We start from the raw sequence: 21,670 nt of genomic DNA, 5'->3' as shown, positions 1-21,670 counted from the left end.
GATTTTTTGACAAAATTTAATTGGACAGTCATCGCTCTTCAAGGCTTACTTACGTTGCTATACGAAAATATTATTTTTGGAATCGATTCAACAATGCGCGTATCATACTTTATGTTTTGTCGAGTTGAACGACCACACTAGTGAAACAGCTGTCACTTTGGTGTCATTCAGTCTATTTTGTTTTTGGTTTTTACAAGTGCTTCGCGCAGTAGAAAGTGGTGTTTATTTGTAAATATTGTAAAATTGTAAATAATCATAAAAAATCAGAATTTTTCGTTGGATGAGTAATTGTTCTGCTAGTGAACGTGTTTTATGGATAAAAACAACGTTTTGGAGACTTTTTGCGTTTTAAAAGGTGAGTTATATATATTTATACGCGATGATCAAACACCTGTCGTTTCGTAGGTACGTAATTTTTATGCAAATGCAATTCATTGTTAAATATAGGGTCTGTATAATTTCGTAATCGTTTTAAATCTGTTGTTTTGTCTGGACCGCAAGTCAGTTGCGCTGTTTCGTGTAACCTTGAGTGAGCGTTGCGGAGTGTCATCGTCTAATTCGGCCTTATGCCCTACAAGTATTTATAAGGCAACGATAATACTTCGCCTAGGTACTTATACAGCATAATAACCAATTCATATCACGCACGTGTTATAAAACGATTTCTTTTGTTTACCAGCTTTACGACCTTTCATATTTTACTTGAGAAATGTAAACAGTGTACATCAGGTTAATAATAAAATCCGTCAGTAGCTCTCTTGAATTATTTAATTGATTCGGAATTTAATCATTTTTGATTATGCCTAGCAGTCTAATTAATCTCATTATGCAACTTAAACACCTAGACTGTCAATAATTAAAACTTTATTTATATGATTATAAGAGTAGATAATTAAATAAAAACTATACATTGCAACAAACTATGCATTGCTCCAAATTTCAAGGTCATTGTAGAAGAAACCTTTTTTGGATGGTGCTAAATAAATAATAATGCAACAAAAGAATCTAAAGTTAAATGAAAAATTATCACAATTCATACTTTGAATGAAACTGATAACATTACATTAGTCATCGGAATAACTCCAAGTTTTATCTAAAGATCATAATTTTATGTTTCAATATTTGTATTAAAGTTTGTAGTGTACAAACACAATACTGATTAATTGTCATAGAAACTAGTGTTTTTAAACTTATGCAAGCATGGGGCACTGGCATCAAATGAAACAGCCATATCTCATTACAACATAACTTCACAGCTTCTCACTAGCCAGTAACATAATACCTGATATTAATACTCTGTGGTTTTGAATTCTTTAAATCTGGAATTTTATTTGTATTTGCACTTTTTTTATAAAACACTTAATATAAGGGCTTGGGCACTTTGCCTGAGTAACTGTTTTACTTATTAAATTAATTTAAAATTTTATTTCATTATTAGGTGTTAAGTGTTAGTTATTCTAATATCTATAAATCTCTCTATCAAGTCGTATTTCCATTGTTTTTATGTAAATGCTATTGATGTTTAGTATTGTTATATTTCTTATAATGGCAGCTTGTAATTGTCATAGTCCACATTATTTATGTTGTTGATGATCACTCATATACTGTGCTTTAACTATTACAGCAAAAAAATAATATAAATTGCTTAATTACAAATTAGTTATGTAAATTTCACCATAATACTTAGGGAAAAATTATATTACAATTTCCCATTGCCAATCATAATATAATATAAAATATTATTCACCTGTTATGACCTGTTCGCTATAGCTATATAACTATTAGTGGTTATTTATACATAGAAATGTAAAGATAAGCCTGTAATCAGTTGACTCAAAGGTGCGTCAATGTAAACACTGACTCAGTCTTGTAAATAATCTGAAAAAAGTAGTACACAAATATTGACAGTCATATGTTTAGTTAAATAAAAAAGAAATAGTGTTTTTTTCTATGTATTAGGTATTTAAGTGGTGTGTTGTGCCAGAAATGGTAAGTAAAAACTGTTTTTTTTTGTAGTTATTTTTATACTTGATTATGTGGTTTGTATGTTGTCCTAAAATATTGCCTATAATTTAGGACAAAATACAACAATTACCAAATAATGTGGTTTTATTAAAGTAAAAGTATTATAAGAATCATTCAATTGTTGCTGTAATTACTCCTGATAATGTGAGACATTTTACCTCATATTAATATTAGTATTGAATATTATTTGTTTCGATTTTTAGTGTTAATCTAAATACAAAAAAAAGAAGAATAACACTTGATTTTGTGCTATACACAAATGAGTACATCATATCTGTAAATATATACTCCCACAACACAAAAGAAATCTCATGTCAATGACCTTTCTAACACAAACTTTTTTACATAACTTTTACATATTGTCCTGGGGCCTGCCACCACCTCCTAATGTAACACTGTCGCCGTTGTAAAAACGATATAGAAAAACACGGCGTAAAATGTCTTCTCTCTCAAACAATTTCAAAATTCTTACTTCTGGCGGTAGCTATATTACAATGTCCATATGAAAACAAAACTTCCCATGCTACATAACAACAAACAAAGAAACATCTGTAAAAAAAGAGAATGGTTATCGCGTTATACTTTTTGTAATCATAATCTTTCATGACAAATGACGTCATGAATTGTCTGGCGATATGCTTAGCGTTTAGCGTACATTGTTACAATATGGTTCACTAATAATCAGCTTGTAAAATGACGCAATTAGGCTTATTTAATTTATTTATGCAAGTGCCTATCGCACTAATGTTATAAAAGCGAAAGTTAATGTGCTAAACGGCTGAACCAATTTTTATAAATTGATGTTTAACGGTAGCTGAGACCCCGGATTAACAAATAGGTTACTGTTTCAAAAAGCACCACATGTCATCTAGTGACTCAATGTGGACAAAATGTTTTAAATGTCTTATGCAATTATCGACAAAATGAATAACAACGATAATATAAAATATAATTAGACCCAGTAAATAATGGACTAGAATTTCTTTATATATTGTGACTCACATCAATCCATTTAAGAATGGGCCGAATTGGAGCCTACGTGCGGATAAGGGAGACCACCACCATTAACCAAAAGGACCCCGATTTATAATGTCCAATGAATGAATGGCAATTGGATTAAATTTGAAACTGTTCCTATTTTCTCAAGTATTTTGCCTACACAATAATTGGAATACATTGTATGGACCGTTAATGTTCTGCTCGGAAAAATGCTTAGAATAATACAAATGGTGCCAATTTAATCCAATTTCTATTCATTCATCGGCCATTTTAAATATCACAATTTTGGCCCAATAAGCAATCTATTTAAGGCTGCTCTTTAGTAAAAAGCTTGAAAAAAGCGTGCAGATGAAACAGCTTTTCGCCGGCACTTACAGAGAATTTATATCTGCAAAAAATAGTTAGTAATCTACATGATATGATACGTAATTTGGTTTAGCCATAATTTTTTTATTGACATCACCTAACAACTAAAAAAATCCCCAAATGACCTCCAATTCGTAGAGATAAAACTATTTTACTGCTTTATTTTTAATAAAAGAACATTAGAAAAAAATCTACTGCTTTGCCATACACTGGAAAATTATTAGGTTTAGTTGCTTTTTAAAAATGTATCCGATTTCTATAATAACTATTTAAAAATGCGTCCCGTATAAATACTGCATCTATATCAAACCCGCACTCTCCTTCACAAGGTCACTAGCGAGAATACAAGCCTTAAATCTTTAGACTCCTAAACTCGCATATTTTACGTTTTGTCCGAATAAATCTTACTCAGAAAAAAAAATCATCGTGAAACCATATTGTCACAAAAGATAGTATCCAAGTGACGTCACGAGATAATATGAAAAGCCCTCAAATACAAGTAGATAAGATTGATTATTAGTCATTGTTTACGAGTTTATCTCATCACACGTTTTTGCTTGCGAGTTTCTCTAGTACCAATACTAGTTGAGCCAATAATTGAACTCACTTTCTTGTAGCCGTTGAATACATGCTATGTGGAAAGTCATATTATAATGAACATGTTACTATATCTAGGGCTATTTTTGTGTCATAAATAATAACAATATACTGCAATATGTCATCAAAAATACGAGTATTCAGTAGGTATTTACTAATTGTCTGTAATTTTACATGCTTCTCTTTTTGGTTCTGTGACAGTCTTAACCAAATCTATGGCGACTTTTTTTTTCTTCAGATTTGTTTTCTTTTCCAAAAATCAACTCGGAATATGGCAATAATGCTACTATGCTAATTTTTGTTTTATAAAAAAAAAACAAATTCAAGAACGAACTGTTTATTTTTTTTTGGATTCTTATTAGGTACATGAAACTTTATCATATTTTTACTTAACCATGTTGTTAAATTCCTTTCTTTAGAGTTTATTTTGTACAATAACAACGTGTCTTGGCAAAAACGAATTCCCAATCGTGATATTAAGACAACAACTTCTAGTTGCAGTGATGCAGCTGTCTGTACCTACGTCTGGCGCCCTTGCCAACTTTAACTAAACTTACTTATTTATGTTAAGTTCGTGCCGATAAGTTAAAAGAAGAATAATTTTCTACAATGTTGTTGTATTTTGAGAAGACAAAGAAAAATATTTAGCCGTAATATGTGTTTTTATTTTTTACCGAGTATTAATTACTGTAACTTAAAATTTAACGCAAAGTATCTAAAAACAAAACTTTATTCATACCTTTCATTAATACTTCGATTCATTTTGTTTATTAGATATCAGTTGTAGTAAGTGATATGATGTTTGCATAAAGATAATGAAACAAAATATTAACATACTGTTGAAGTTTGCTAAATATAAAAGGACGGTCTAAAATTGTTTTCAATTTCTCTCATATATCCAACCTTTTCATCTGTTTTTATAAAGCTGATGTTCAAATATGATTTTTATATTGATTTTACGATTCCACAGCGCCATCTAGTCTTAAACTTGCAGAGCTTGCATTATGAGTACTAGACAACTAAAAAACATAATGTTTATTTCTAAATCACACAAACACCTAGGTCAGAACTGAATTCAGACAAATTTTTCGATTAATATCTCTCAAATACAATAAATGAGACCCTCAACAACAAGTTCTTGTAGTAATTCAACGTGCCGATATGTACAAGGTTCGAACAACTGCCGCATACTAATGCTGCTAGTACATTGCAACTTTCTCTCATGCAATGACATGTGGTAATACGTTTTCGTTCGCTACCATCGATGATCCAGCAAAAAATTGATACGGAAACGCAAATTGACATTCTTTGTACGTCCGAGGTTGGTTTCCTTTAGTAGTAGTGTCAGTAATAGACTAGCCATAAACTTATGAAAGGTTAGTTAGTAAAGAAATACACTTTATTGCTTGTACTGTGTCAACAAACACATACAGACAAATTTAGAACCTCCTTGAATACTTTTTGAGATCAGTCGATTAACATTATAGTTTAAAAAAAAAGATTAATTAATCCAGCCTCAAAGACCGCAACTCTAATTTAAGAATAATGAACTTTTCAGTAAATTATCGAGACGATATTTATTAAAAAGCTGTTACGTTACGACTTAAATATTTTATAAGCCAGATGTTCTATTTTTGTCTTCATGTTGCCCTATTTCGTTGATCTCATATCGTTTGTTGGATCCCGGCATCAAACTCGTAAAACGCATTTGGGCATGACGTGACATGCATAATAAATTCAGAATCCTTTATCAAGTCTGTGTACACTTTGTCAAAAGTTAAAGCTCCTTGTCTTATGCTGCTTAATTGTAAATTGGAGGCATGATGATAATTATGAAGATGGAATACCGAAGCGGGGTTGGCATAAGCAATTTGGGTAGAACAATTTACCATGGCTATGTTTCGGGCCAAAAGTCACTGAAATAAAAATACCAAACAAGTGAAAGTCGATCCGTTACAGCTACACCTATAAAACCTAAATAGAAAATAAGTGCTATCAAATAAAGCGATGACATACAAATATCTAACAGTCATGGTGGCTATCGACATAAAATTCGTGATGGATGATTGGCAAACCGCCAGACTTCGCAAATGCTTCCTAGTGAAGAGCGGTCGATACACTTGGACTTTCTGAAACCTATCTCATTTAATTTATAAATAGTATTGGCCCAAAGGTGTAAAGACAATTCTCATACGCACTAAGTTATGTAGTGAAACTTGGAATTCGGCAAGACATGTCACACAATCTAGAAAGTACGGTAGTGTTGTTTAAATTTATCGTGCCTTAGAATTCAAAATATTTGGTATTCTTTTAGGAGTTTCCAAATTGCTTGTACAAACGCAAAAAATTGAAAAAGAACTTCGAACTAATAAATATTTGTTGATGATTGGTTTCTAACCGTAAAACATTGGCTCAGTCAGCACTACAAAAAGGTTCTATTCGATCTAGTATATTCTAGACTCTTTACCATTTCACACTTTAAAAGCCTTCTCTTAAAGTTATTAGTAACGTTCACGGCGAATCCGTCGACCCTCAACTCGCAGCGTTCAAACAGCAAGGTTGTATCGCACTAAAGCAATTCGGCTGCGTCGTATACTAAAATCAATAATAGCTAAGTTAATTAAACATATCGTCAACTAATTATACGATTAGCGAACGTTCTAGAACCGTTTCACATAATATTAGAGTTAATGGTTTGTATTTCTAACGATTGGATTTCAAGTAGAATTGAGCACAAAAGATTGAATATCGCTTAAAGCATTACTCGTCTCAAAACAGCTATAAATATAGCAAACAACGGACCGATATAAAAATAATCCAAAGCCAATAAAAATATTCTCGTTGCTCCACACGAATGAAAAAGGACAAAAATAACCCGACCATGTGCTGTAAAGGAAACTTTCCGTTCCCACATAGCAGGGTTGCGATAACGTTATGAGGCGCCATAATCCAATATCATCTGTAGTGCATTAATATTCATACGACCGCGCCATAAAAAGTAATATCCCAATGGCAGTATGAATTCAATGTCAGTCTCATTCATGGGCTGGTTATCATACCCGTGGACCGTGACGTATAGCGTGCTACGTCATAAGACGGTATCGCACCAAACGGTAAACGATTCCAACTACGTAAGAATCCAGTAATTTGGACTGCCGCAGTGCGAATTTAGTGCTATCAATATAAACAAAAGGTGGTTGAATATGAATGCCTTGGCTGAAATATCAAGGTCTTTTAAATGTTTTGTTTCTTTAATACACATGAAAGCTATATTCAATCTAGTAAACACCTTGAAGATTAAGTGACTGTGGCGAATTACCAAGTTTTAGGTGAAGTGCGTTTTAGAAAACTAAATAAAACACTACACTACATATAATCAATTTGAAAACCAGACGGAATGACTCAAACGAGTTTACTTATCTTGATCAAGATTGAGAGTGATCTTTCAGACATACATCTGTCTTTAAGATCATTTCCATGTTTTTTTTTTCAAGTATCATCCTTGATGGATGTCATACCTGGTGTGCCAATATGTACATCATATTTACACACACGCTTACGTGATTTGTACCCACAGTCCCACACATAGGTAAATGATGTAAAATTGAACAGCGGCTCACTAAAGTATTCATAAACAAAAGCAAGCTCAAGATTACTCGATTTGGGACTTTCGACTGAACTAATTGGTTCGAGTGACCTCCACGTTTCCTTCTTTATTGTTATTGTTTTTTTCAAGGAAGCCGGCGGCGTCTTATTTCCTTATGTTGTGATCGCAATGAATACAAACATGAGTCATCGCCAGATAGTCTAGCTGTGTTTATGTTCGCTTATCTATATCGAGGAATGTACGAGTCGAGTCGCGATAGATAAAGTAATAGTATATCCGATATTATAATGGAATTAAGTAAATAACTAGCTATTTAAGGTTATCTGTGTTCCTACGGCCGGTGAACTGGGGACCTCAGATACCCGAGAACTTAGCTTACTACAGTGAGATGACAATATTTTGCAGCATACATAATATATGTATACTATGCTACGGTAGAGGATATTGACTAATTAAAGTACTAATCTTTGCATGGCTTCAGATCCCGCTGTTTTCTGTCCGGCCTTCAAATAAACTGTACCTGTTTACCTATACTCTATAAAAAATCTCAGTCCCGCCAAATGGTATTGCTACAATCGTTAACGTGAATAAACGACGCTCAAATGTAAGGAAATTAAATTGCATTTCCATAAGTCATAAGTCGTGACCTTGACCTGTCGTCTCCATACATCCCAGATTTTCCTATTGAAACTTACCATTTTAAAAAATACACTTGGCTAGAAGGACTGAACCACCTATAGATTAACAGCAGATATAAAAATAAACGGTATAAAGATTCAGACAAGAACTCCTTTTATAGTCAATCAGAGCGAAACATAATGTAGGTGTCATGTCGTGTAGGAAGTTAATCACTAGTCAAACAAAATCCCCGCACAGTATTTACTTTTTATCCTCTGTTTGAACTTGACAAGTGTGAAGATTATGTATAAAAATAAACGCTTCCTATTATCTAACGTGAAACACTGCGTATTAAATTCGTTACCAGCGCATTATCGAGCATTCTTACTCCATCCAAGACTGTTTAGGCTAGCCCGCAAGATCGCTATACGATTACACCATCCATTGTAAAACACAGATATAGGTACGTACATTGCTCTATACATACTTCGCATTATATCAATACAACACTCGCTTACACAAAAGACCCGTTTCGATCAAAGATGCTATAGATAGACTCTACCTGTTGATTATGTATTCTAATTAGGCTGTCTAACGTCATTGATGTAAACATTAAGACCAGTTTAATAAGACGCTTTCCTTGTCTCATTGATACCCAAACAAAGCGTTGTATACTTGTTTGTCTATATACCCAATTAACTCGCCGACCGTACTAGCGATGGAAATCTATTTAAAACTCTGTGTGGGCGGCCGTACGTGTCATATTGCTCATACTGATATTCCTGGCCTTAATTCGTCATTTTAGATGCTGGCAAGTCTCACTGTAAACACTGTTTTTTGTCAAATAAATAACGAAATATTATTTGACGTGTTTGTGTGCATTCCGTTGACGCAGTTGGCTGGTCTGCAAAACGTACGATTGACATTTTAACCCCGACGAGAACATTAAATATTTAAAAGATTTTCGTAATGGGTTTTGAAACAGTCGTTTCTTTTGTTGCAGGCAACTAAGCCGGGATGGTGATGGAAGCCGACCCCATAGCTGGCAAACACACAGATGGTAAATATACCTAAATATAAGGAATACAATAGATTTATTTTGTGGAACGAACAATGGATCTTTTAAACGACCGAAACGGCTTCTTATTTGGGTTGTGTGCTTGTATCTTTACAATGGGTTTCGATTCACGAAAGATGTATGTTCTTAAATCGAATTGCCAATATAATTCAGTACACTTAGGCTGTAATGTAATATTGCCACGGACTACAACTATTCAGCATTCGTAGCGCCATGCCTCTATTCGTAGACGCATGTTCATTTACATATTTTTGCCACAAATATGCAAATGACTCGGATATTATTTTCATAAATAAAGTTTCGGGCATTCGAACTTTTTTGGAACGTAAAGACAATAATTTAGCCTACGGCGTAAAAATAACTAAGAATAAAATTATGTTAAATAGTATTTTACACACTTCGCATCTCTTGTTTAAAACTAATTTTGGTTTTTAGATTTTGTGTAACAACCCCAGATACGGATTTGCCACATATTTTGATAAATAGCAAAAATCCTACCCGATATTTACACAATAACAAACGCTGAACTACATGTTAAAAAATCACGACTAATTTCAAAAAGCAACCTAATTCCATTGTAACATAAGTTCTATCACTAACTGCTGAGGTAAACAGTACAATGTATTTCCAGTCTTCCAGGACATGACGTGTGTCCTATTTGCCGGTCTCATCAATCCAAATTCTGTCTTCGACCACAAAGTCGTTGGCCCAAATGTTCTCACATAATTCCGTACTATAAATAAGAGATTCGTCTGTTGTATCTCAAGTTGTAGACTTTTTAGCGATCCGTGGATAAATCGCGAAACGGAGCGCTTTGATGTTGCCTGTCGAGAGTAATGTTATCGCCTATCGGAAAGTAATCACTTTCCTCAATGGATTTGTTGTTTCTAATAGGGTTAATAATTTTGTAAGATAAGAAGTCATACAATCTACATGTATTAATTTGGAAAGTCTGACATTTTTGGCTTGATAAGTATGTACTAAAACTAAAACAAGTTCACTATCGGCAGTCATCGTTCTTATCGAATCGATCGCGAAATGGATTACGATAAATGTTTTTACACGTATTTCCTTGTTTTTTTTTTTATTAAATTGAAGCTTGATAATCTTTTCTCTCTTGAAGCATGTCGATAAAATCTATTTCCAAAACTGTGCTTACCTATACGATCAAAGTATATTTTTCTGTTATCTCGTACTTTTCATAGTACCTCCTTTAATGTTTCGCATTAAGTAACAATAATCTATTTCTGCGAACAGTTCTATACGAAGTCCTTCCTTAACCTTTACCCTAATTGACCCGATCGGGAATTTTATTTTCAGCCCACTTGTCACTCCTAATTTTGCAGTGGCCAATTAAACGAAGGATGTTCCTAACAATTATTATAACCTTGCAGCTGTTTTTTAAAGTGTAAAGAACCCATTGCTTCTACTGGATATAAGACGGAGTAATTTTGGCATCATGTTTGCAGTAACGGAAACTAAATTGTCCGGACAGAAATCCTAGCCAGACAGACGGTGGCTTTGATCTTTGTAGTGATTTGTGGTCATGGCCTACTCCTCGATAACTACGATTTTGTGCTTCCTGTTCTTTTATGGAGTAATAGATTTTGATTGTTTATCTGGTAGCCGGACTCGGTCTCACGGTATGTTAGATTTGGATTTGACGAAATTTTAAAGAAGTCTCAGTTTTATCTCTGATTACGTGGTTTTTTTTCGATTACACAATACCAAAGAGATTTAGGATCATCTTAATAATTCAATGATTGCTTCGCAACTTCAGTGAAAAAAGAATCATACAAAATTATGATAGTCAGGTAGTCAATTCTTGTTCTTGGAATAAGAAGCCTTTGCTCTAAAGTCGTAAGCAAATAAAATTTTAGATTTTATCATGCAATATCTAGATTTGCAGTAGCCAGATAAGTCTATATTTTATATGCAGTGAATGCAGTGGCCTCACAAACCCAATTTGTTGAGGTTGGGCACTGATATTTAAGGCTAGACCGGTCTTGCTATCCGTAACGATGGCCATAAGTTTGACGACATAATTTACGCAGTTGAAATATGGTCGACCTCCTTAAACTGATGTACCGATGTATATGTAATCTGTTAAACGTACTATAGACACCAGTCATTTTCCTCACACATTTTCTATACAAAAATCTTTTTAGCACTTGAACGTAGTTAGAGTGTGAACAAAGGTCATACGTACAGTCGACTGGACGGCTGGGTAAACTTGACAAAGCCTTATTTTCTAAGGAATAAGGTTTAGTTTTATATATCGTTATTAATAATAGCGTGCTCTCGACAGTGACGATACAAGCAATGACCGCGGATAACTCGAGTCTAACCTCGCATGCATTCTATTTAATAGTCTAGTGCCCCGACACGCCCCTTACAATTTCACCTCACATTATTGACCAGTCATTACTTACATTTTTAACTTTAAGGTCACAGTTACTTTACTCACATTGAAAAGTAAAAGGTTGTCTGCAAATGTTGTTGGATTAAGTCTTCCATATATGGGACTTGCGCGGAAGGTACCCGATACGTTAACTTGTAAAACAGATGCTGTTTTCCTGCGCATCTGTATTCTTAAAAGAAAGTAGCCGATTTATGCTAAGTGTCACTGGATCAAGTTTGTATGTAATAAAATAGTACTTATCGCTGGATAGATAGATTACCGGATTAGGGCCTAAGTGTAATCTAATTAACACTTCCAATTTAGATCTAAAACACGAAATAGGCATATCCGAAAAAAGACGATTTTTACGCAATATGACAGACGTTTCAAAAGTTGTATTTACCGGATCCAAAGAGTGCTATAAAACGCTTGATAATCAATTTAAATATTATTCTATACATGAACGTAGATACAAGGTAAACTGAAGAATCTCCCAACACTTTCAAATTCACTGCAAGCGAAATCCAAAAAGAAACAAGTATATTTATTGGCAATAACACAGTGGCATGTACAATTTGCTCTTTAATAACGAATCAATGGTTTACAAAGAGTCGTTGTAGCGTAACTTTATCCGATGACTTTGAATGGCATTATTCTGATTGGCTTTTGATGGAGACGCGGTCCGCAGTCCTGCTTCGTCGCTTCCATTGTGCTTGGTTTTTATTTGCATATCGAAATTGCTGCGCTGTGTGACGCTGATAAATCAATTTCAGTTGGATTTTGTTTTGGTTGTGTATGGATTTTTGAATTTATAACGACTGCAGGGGTAGCCGAGGGGTTGAGGTCACCAAGCCAAACCCACTGTCGCAATTCGGGTGCGATTCCCGCGTATGTGGTCTAGGAATGCTTGTCCTGAGTCTTTCTTGATAGTTGATGTCTTTTGTAAGATTTCTGTATGAGACTACTTACACTGTCCTAATTGCCAGTTCGTTAGAATACACCTAAATCAGGGAACTATTTTTGTAGTACAATCGTGTACAGATATAAAGTCCTAAGCACGTTTTCACTTAAGCATTGACTATTAGTCGAATTGATAAGCAGGCACTTATCTCGCGATAGCAGTAATGATATTATGATGACTGTATTACTTAACTTTTATCAAAGCGTGGAATAATTTCGAGTAGTCTTAACTATCTTCGCACTTTTCCCTGTTTTTATATCATGTTTGATAACTGCTGTGCTCCTATTAAATACAACGTAATGGTATGTAGCCTTCCTCAATAAATGGGCTATCTAACAATTAATGATTTTGTAAGTCGAATCTATTAGATTGATTAGTACGTTCAAACTAACAAACAAACTATAGACAGCTTCACAATATAAGTATAGATTTTTATCCCTGTTTTGTCTTCCATACCATCGAAAATACTACAATACGCTCCTCAATTATAGGTTCACAAAGTAAATTTACAACTCCACTCAAGTACTCCTTCAACACAGTGTCACAATACCTCAATACTATTTGAATAACTAGTACAGTTCTCAAACACTGGAGACCTAGTTGGAACACGGTCCTCGATGAAGCGTATCGGGGCGTTACCAAACCATTGTGACTTGGTGACACACTGACTACGAGGCTCGGGATATGGACACAGCCGTAGTTGCACAACCAGAATGCTTTTCGTGCCTTATCTGTCATAGTTTATGTAATTTTCCTTTACTTTTTGTTTGCTAAGTGGATGCTACTGACTAAATGATGCCTATTTTTCGATCAATATTGAAATTGGTTGTTATGATGGTTTTATCGGGGTATTCATTATCATTAACTATAAAATCATTGTAGTGAAACCCAGTATTAATAATTTGTGATATATTTTCTGTCCCACTGTTTGAATGGTTTGATTGAAGTAAAATCCATAATAATTGAGTTTTAACAGTAATTCATAAGTCATCAGACTAAATACTACTAGCAGCTAATAGATCAAGAAGGAGGCAATTTTTTTTTACAGCTAGTCCTTAATTTAAGCGAAGAGAAAAGTGAGCTGTAATTGCATAATAAAGTAATTTAAGCCCACACACACAATATCTCGGACATTCTCGAAATAGCCTCACATATACGCACAACCTCAAATTTATAATATGAATCAGTGTTTGTTATAAATAGTCGTACGTATTGCAATGATGCGTAATTTCATCACGGATTGTGTTTTACAGAGAGAGTGCACGGCGGGACGCTGAAGGCCCGAGCTGGTGGTGACGTCATCTCTCCGGAGCGCTCCGTTGGGACCCTGGACCTCAACATGTCGTTCGCGGCTCCTTCGAACCTGGTCCTTACGCCTGCACCAGAATGTAAGTTAAAGTAGCACATTGATTTTTTTTAATAACTTCTTTTGCACTTAGGAATTTAATCCTTGTGTCACAAGAATTTCACAAACATTCAAGTCAAATGCTCAAACGGAGCTGGGCGCAGGAAGCATTCGTGGAGCTGGATACAGAATCGCTTGTTCCACGCGGAGATCAAACACGCAACACGTCGTGCAATATGGCGGTTTGAATCCGTGCAGTCAAAACAGATATTTTGATCTGTGAACTTGATCGATTTTTTTTCTGAACCAGGTCGCAAACTATCGAGAGGCATATCCCGTGCCACAGACAACGAGGGCCTTGTTTGGGCCTTGCGAAACAACACAGAACCGGAACCAAACACACTCAATTCAGACCACATACTGTTGCTCCCAGATATCTCTGTATATCCTCCTGATTTTAGGTAAGTTTGCGTTTTGGGAAAAACAAAAAAAAAGAACAACAAATATTCTACATCGTCCAGGTGCGAAGCGAACTTCCTCTTTGCTAAATATTGTAGTAATAACGATGCCATTAGAAGCCGAACAAAACAGGTAACCTATTCGCAAAGTCACTGTTACGAATTTACCATTGAAATTCGTCCGGAAGCTATTACTAAATAAAGACATGTCACAGGTCACAAACAGCCTAAATATAGGACCACTTCGTTCCATTGTTTTCATAACCAAATGGATTTCCGACAGCCAAAATTTGCTGGATAAAATGTGCTTGGTATAAGGGACATATAAATTTATCTAAATTAGCTAGACTAAAGGTCTATTTGCCAAATGGGAATATAAAAATAAGGCATGACTTGCATACGATAAAATAAGACTGAATAAGCATCTGGTCGTCTTCTTTATTCACCATACTTGACATTTTTCAGCTTTTTTTGGATTGATGCCCTTTAAATTAGTCACGAATGACATATTCAGAGTTTTAACACACATACATATTATATGTGGAACGGTGCGTCGTACGGTCGGCAGCTAGCCAATATTCATTAGCCGTGCACACGCAACCCAACAGTTTGCGACTGCCGTTGAACTTTCTGTTATTGTTTACCGTTCTTTAACCTTTTCGTGTTAAGGAGACATGAATCCAACATTGATTTTGGCGAAGGTACGATTCTAGGGAGGGTTAAAAGAAAGCGCGGGTTTCTAATGGTAACCGTTTAGTAAATAGAAACATTTGCGTCATTTGCTTGTCATTTGCTTCAATTAATTAGAAAAGTTATGAGGTCGAATTTCTTTTAAATTTTTGGCGATGATTTAAACAATACGTATTCGATGTATTTGATTTTCTTCATTGTATAAATGGGGCCCTTGGTAATAATTCAAATCGGCAGTACATAAAAAAAGGTCATGTAGAAAACAATGAAAGACGGTTACATCGGATTGAAAGCGAAATAGTCTTGAATATAAATACCTGATTTTGGAGACTACAGTCTAATCCAAACAACCTTCTTTCAGGACATTCATAGAGAAAGATCTACTGGAGACTGCTACCCTAGTAACGTTGGAATCAGCCAACATTCTGAACTGGTGGCGCCACGGCCGCGTCCCGGGCGCCCCTCGCCTGCTACCGCTAGCGACGTCAGGCGACGGCAACTGTCTGCCTCATGCGGCTTCACTAGCTGCGTATGGCTTCCATGACAGACTGTTGGCGTTAAGGACGAAAATCCAGGCGTTACTGTCCGGTGAAGGCGGTGAAGTGCTTACAAGTAAGTTTTGATCTGGAAATCTCTACATGCTAGCAAGCTTTTTGCCTCTTAAAAGTATTTTTATCTGCATGCAGTGGAAGTGGAATAAATTTTATTACCCCTCTTCAAGCAGTAATTAACAATTTCTGAATAATTTAATAATGGATCCGAATCTGAAATACGCCGAGCTTGACAATGTCAGTGGACATACTAGGTTATCAATTTCGGACTTATCTTACTACCCCGCTAGTCGTATTAAACATCTTATTTGCGTAGTTCATGAAGGGTACTTTCCGTCTGTCTAGCCTTTTCCCAACTACGTTGGGGTCGGCAACAAGGAGCGGCTGCCTATCTGACCTCCTCAACCCAGTAACCTGGGCATCACGATACTCCTTGGTTAGACTGGTTGTCAGCATTTTGGCTAAGATCAAAGTGTAGTACTTTCTGTTTGGCTATGCCTATCAAATCGTTTCTATAAGATGTAACATTACAACCAGATGCGATCAAGCGTCGCTGGCGCTGGTCGGAGGGCATATCCCTCCGCTCGGCAGGCCTCACCCCGTCCGAGGCGGAGTGGGAGCGCGAGTGGGCGCAGTGCGTGTCGGCGGCGTCGCCCGAGCCCGCGCGGGCCGCCGCCGCCGCCGCGCCGCACTACGCCGCGCTCGAACACCTGCACGTGTTCGCGCTCGCCCACGTCATGAGGAGACCTGTTATCGTCTTCGCTGATGTTGCTTTGAGGGTAAGATGAACTTTTTAGTTTGAAGACCTTTTTGAAATCGGTTGCTGAACTATAACTTTATAATAGATGGAGGTGATTGGCGGGGAATGGGGGGGTTATTGCTGTTACTGTAGATGATTTAAAACTGACCTTTTTAGTATCAGAACTTTTTTACAATCGTCCGATGAGCTATATCTTCGTACTAGATGGTGGTGATTAGGCGGGGGGAGGGTTGATCTTGCTGTGGATGATTTCTGGGTCACACGGTTATCGCAGCTGTTAGAGTTTAGGTGCCCTTGTTCTCATTCGTATGGGTTAACTGCAATGGGTGATAATGATGATTTTTGTAATTACTGAGAGATAAACAGTGTAAGATTTGAGCATAGTCAAGTGATGATGTCAGGTAATGTAAAAAAAAATGAAAGCGCAACAGTTGAATCATAATATTTAGTCGATTTCTTATTCTCATAGTAGGTAATAATTATAAAACAAGACGACACATATTACTCGTAAATATTTGTAGAAATGTATTTATATACGAAAATTAGGTCATTGTAACGAACAATTGCGACGCACTTGTATAAACTGAGTTGCTCAGTGCCAGAATAATAGAAACATAAACACATGGTCAAAGGCAAAGTCTTAAACAATAATAACAGACATTATTAACATTTATTACCATATTGTGGGTAGTACTAAGAAAATTGTTGTTGTTGTTTATAGGCAAATGGTTATACAAGAAAACATTGTGATTTCAATGTGCGACGCGTCGTAAAGATGGCCTAATAGATGATGTATGGTTAGCAACACAACAAACAATTGTACACAATCAAATACAATGCTGTTGTGCTGTTAGCTAACAAAATAATCTTGAGACTTAGTATAGAATAATTAAAACATACTAAATACCAATTCCCACATGTTACTAAAAACACAGGGAATGGGTTTATCAGAATTTGTTTACTCATGTTTTCTATTGCTATACGATACTAAATATCTTGTCGCCTAAAAGAGACCAATAAATTGAAAATTGATTAACCAAACCGATCGCTTCGACAAAATCACAGCGTTTGTGACAACCGTTGAAAAACATCACGTCGATGATTAAGTCATCTGTAACCAAGGAAGTCGTCATCTAGCACGGATAACCGAGTGGTTTAGATTACCACGCCAAACCCACTGTGCGCAACAAGCGCCTTTCTAATCCACGAATGCTAGTCTTGAGGGGTGTCTTTGCGCCTGTGACTTGAATGTTTGTGAAAACCCTGCGACATAAGGCCTTTTTTGTTTAGGTAATCTCCCTCGAGGGATGGAAAGGGTAATGTCAGACTCTTACTGACTAAACCTAGCCGCCGGGTTACGTCAGCCGCGTTTTATGCCGGCGTGTGGAAACGCATAGCAATACATCACGTGCCGCGACTTAAAGCCTAAATTCATTAATGCTAGAGCCGTTACAAACAAAAATCTCTGTTTACAGGACTTCCGCGGCGACCCAATAGCTCCGATCCCCTTCGGCGGTGTATACTTGCCTCTGGAACTGCCGGCCAACGCGTGCAGTAAGACGCCGATCCTACTGGCGTACGATGCGGGGCACTTCTCAGCGCTCGTGCCCACTGAGCCGCTGCCCAGCGATGGGGCGCGACTACCGCTGGAAGACAGTGCTGGGAACCCCATGCCTATACGGTAAGGAACTGGGAATATAAGTTCATTTTTATGTTGAAAGATTGTTGCTTGTTGTTTTAACATGCGAAAAGAAGCGGAAACTAAACTAAAAGCGCCAATTTGTTCTGAAACAGGAAGCGACATATTGACGCCCAACATGGGGCATATTAATGCCATTCCAAAAAGCTTTTTTAATAAGTACATGCATTTTCAGACATTGTGAAAATCAACTAACTTAATAGCCTCCACAGATTAATGTAAGTCATGAATTCTCTCATTCCAGATTTAACGTAGACCCCGGCGATGATTTCCGCTGGGACGTAGAACCCGATCAGAAGACAATAAACAACCTTCTCCCTGACGAATACCAACGCTCCTCCATGCTTGCCGCCTACCTAGACCTCGAGAGGATCGAGTGTCTCTCACTTAACCAACCGCCGGAAGAGCTCCGAAGATCCCTAGACGCGCTATCCACCAAAAGTTCCAAACAAATGAACTCTGTTGCCAAACAGTTTGGAAGTATTGGGAGGTCTATGAGCAGTAAATTGAAGAAGAACTTTGGTTCAATGGCGAAGTTGACTGGAAAGAGCAGCGGGAGTCATAGTAACCCTGAGGAGAGCATGATGAGGAGGCAGTCGACCTGTGAGGTCCTGTGCTGCAGAGTATTGGCAGCCAGGGCGCCTGTACAGGAGGAGATGGTGAAGAATTATTTGAATGAGGCTTGGATTGGGTAAGTGTCTTAATACAGAATTTTTAAACTTAATTTCTGTGAGTTAATAGTCTTTTATATTTCAAATGAGAGTAGTTACATATTTTGGACTTCAGCTTATCATTGAACGAAAAATTATATTTTGTATATCATTTCCAGTTACACAGCCGAAAAGAACCGTAAAGAGCCAGTCGGTCCGAGCCAGCCGCGCTACGGTACAGGACGATCGCAGTTCTATGCCGAAGCCGAGAGATCAACAGCGAGCTCTTCCCGCGCGAGCAACGCCGGTAGCAACACAAACAACGCCGGGACCAACGCGGGCAAGAACGGTCGGGCCACAGACCGCACACTATATCTCAGTCGTTCAACATTCTACGATGACCGCCCTCCCTCGCCCCGCCCCTGTCGGGCGCCACTATGCATGTACTACGGCAGTCCTGATAATGGGGACTACTGTTCACGCTGCGCTCGTCTGCAGTAAGTTCTCACGTGTGATATGTTTAGGTTAGTCCGGCTAGTTTGTTACCATAAGTTGGCTGTATTATGATGTTGCTTTGGGTTCTCCGGATATAATGTTCGTTTAATGGCAGCTTTAGGATTCTTTTTTTTTTAACATTGTTGAGAACATGATAGTATTTTAGTCACGAAGTAATGGCATATATTTAATTTTAAAATTTCAACTTCACAGCTTCATAATGTGGCTCTTGGTCTGTTAACTAATGTAATTTAACATTTCTGCATCGCAATTTGCACGTATGTTACATTAAGCTACCAGGCCTGCTAAGAACTTATGGTAAGCCCTGTTTTATTCGATTTAAGAATTTAAGTTTTTCTAAAATAATATTTTAGAAGGTTGATTTTTTTATTCAGATTTGAATTTATTTTTAAGAATATTTTTGAACCCGAACACTTTTCTCTTGAACTAACATTGTAAAGTTATAGTTTTAATCGTTAATAACGTTCGAATTAAGCTTATTACTTGAATAATTAAAAAGTAATATGTTTGCGTGGGTGATATTTTTATTTGTTACTTAGATTTAGTAAGTCACCTTTGTGTTTTGCCCCACCATTAATAATATGCATAATAATTAAGTGAGCACAGATAGTCTGTGATTAATAAATATCGTATTACCCACATTATCAGGACAAGCTGTAGGCATACAAATAAATGTAAAAATTGGTTATAACAACACAATAAATTAATAACTTACTCCATATTTGTATATGCCTATGGTAGGAAGAATCTATGCGACTGTTAATATATATTCAAGTGCCAAAAAGTGGCTTCTAAACGTATTTTAAAAAAAGTATTCGGAGGAATGTAAAGTGTTTTAAGTAACAAATGTGTTCAAAATTCAGTGCCAGGTCGATAATGGGAAGTAATTTTGGACGATATGACAGTAAAAATGAGTATGCGTACATTGGATTAAAATAACATGTTATAAATGTATTTTTGAAATCGTCGTTGTATAACAGGGTGAAATCTGTTTAGATACCAACTATGTATACCCAATTATGTTGCCTTTATAATCGTGTCTTCTCGCATTGAAATTTACCATGAGTATTTAAATGTATTTTAAATTGAAAATTAAATAAGGTGTAATGTTAAACGATATGTAATGTTTAAGCGGCTAAACGTTTTTGAACTTAAAATTATGTTGTGTTTTTAAAATGAATATTATGTAATGTTAATTAAAGTAAAAGAGAAATTAAGGACAGAATGAAATATATTTTGATCTACCATTTTGATGTTTAAAGAGTTTATTAAATCATAGTAATGTACCTACTTTGAGTAGGTAAAGCAGTTTAAATTGTGACCATAGCCTTGAGGAATTGTGATTTAGAGGTTATGTACAAATAGAAACAGATGTATATTTTTTCATTTCAATCATCCGACTACCTCATTGATGCAGCTGTTTAGTGTTAAAAATAGAAAACATAAAACTATGACTTGTCGAAATACTGAGGGTAGATAGTGCTTCCAATTACTTAGTAATTATTACGTAGTGTCAAATTGTTTTAAAAAGAACGACTTGCAGTGTTAATCTTCATTTTACATCAAACCGTTTCCTATTAATTTAGACTTTAAATGTAGAGATATCAATTCTAAGACTGTTCCTCCTATGTCTTCGTTCCAATTGTAGTATTAAAAGTTAAAACTTAGGCCCAACGTATCTCGCCTGGTCATAGTTTTCCTGACACAGTTTGGACTCAGGGTAAACTTTCGATGCACTAAAATTCTTAAGATATGACTTAGTTATCGTATTCCGATATAAAATCTAAAATAAACGAGCTTGGAGTCCATCTCCGTCCTTAATTTGCTTGTTTAGGAAAATTTGGGAGTTTTACTGCTGTTGGTCATAACTCAAAAGCTAGCCGCCTATTGTATAAAATCAAAGGCATTTTATTCAATGTGACTAGAACGTATTCTGGATATTATTTCCATGCTTTCAAGAACAAGAAAACAGTAGTAAAATAGCCTAAATTATATTTTTGATCTTCTAGTCCCATACGTTAGAATAACTAGTTGTGTAATGTGATAGTTATAAGAAGTGATTAATCTTACTGATGTTATTAAAAACGGTAATGTTAGGTTGCATAGTGTGATCATTTTGTTTATGGATTTCTTATCATTGTTATTTTTGCCTTCATCCTACTAATGTTTACTTTTTAACGTAACTGTACTTTTTGTATAGCTTCATAGATCTGTGAGATAATTCTTGGAAATCATGACAAATAATAAAATTGTAACTTGGTGTACATTGTAGGTACATAACTCATAAAACAGAGATAATGTTATATTTTTTCATATGTTTAACAATATAAATACAGCATATCATGTTTC

The 21,670-nt window shown here is 35.9% G+C and overlaps 1 protein-coding gene across 1 annotated transcript; it reads left to right on the top strand.

Moving 5' to 3' along the window:
• Positions 1-158: 158 nt before the first annotated feature.
• LOC113493847 (OTU domain-containing protein 7B-like) lies at positions 159-20,124 on the top strand. The gene is made up of 9 exons (XM_026871879.1): positions 159-355; positions 9,216-9,272; positions 13,906-14,040; positions 14,308-14,458; positions 15,507-15,757; positions 16,234-16,475; positions 17,932-18,137; positions 18,400-18,846; positions 18,985-20,124. Exons 2-9 carry the CDS (start codon positions 9,230-9,232, stop codon positions 19,304-19,306), a joined length of 1,797 nt encoding a protein of 598 aa, XP_026727680.1. The 5' UTR covers positions 159-355; positions 9,216-9,229; the 3' UTR covers positions 19,307-20,124.
• The last annotated feature ends 1,546 nt before the right edge of the window (positions 20,125-21,670 follow it).

Source organism: Trichoplusia ni, chromosome 5 (genome assembly GCF_003590095.1).
Source record: "Trichoplusia ni isolate ovarian cell line Hi5 chromosome 5, tn1, whole genome shotgun sequence".
Taxonomy (NCBI): Eukaryota; Metazoa; Arthropoda; class Insecta; order Lepidoptera; family Noctuidae; genus Trichoplusia; species Trichoplusia ni.
This window is presented reverse-complemented; position numbering and strand designations above follow the sequence as displayed.

Excerpts from the sequence above, each read along its gene's own strand:
- LOC113493847 (XM_026871879.1), top strand. The coding sequence starts at position 9,230 with ATGGTGATGGAAGCCGACCCCATAGCTGGCAAACACACAGATG. Across the intron at positions 18,138-18,399 it reads GGGAACCCCATGCCTATACG|ATTTAACGTAGACCCCGGCG; the intron begins GTAAGGAACTGG and ends CTCTCATTCCAG. Across the intron at positions 18,847-18,984 it reads TTGAATGAGGCTTGGATTGG|TTACACAGCCGAAAAGAACC; the intron begins GTAAGTGTCTTA and ends TATCATTTCCAG.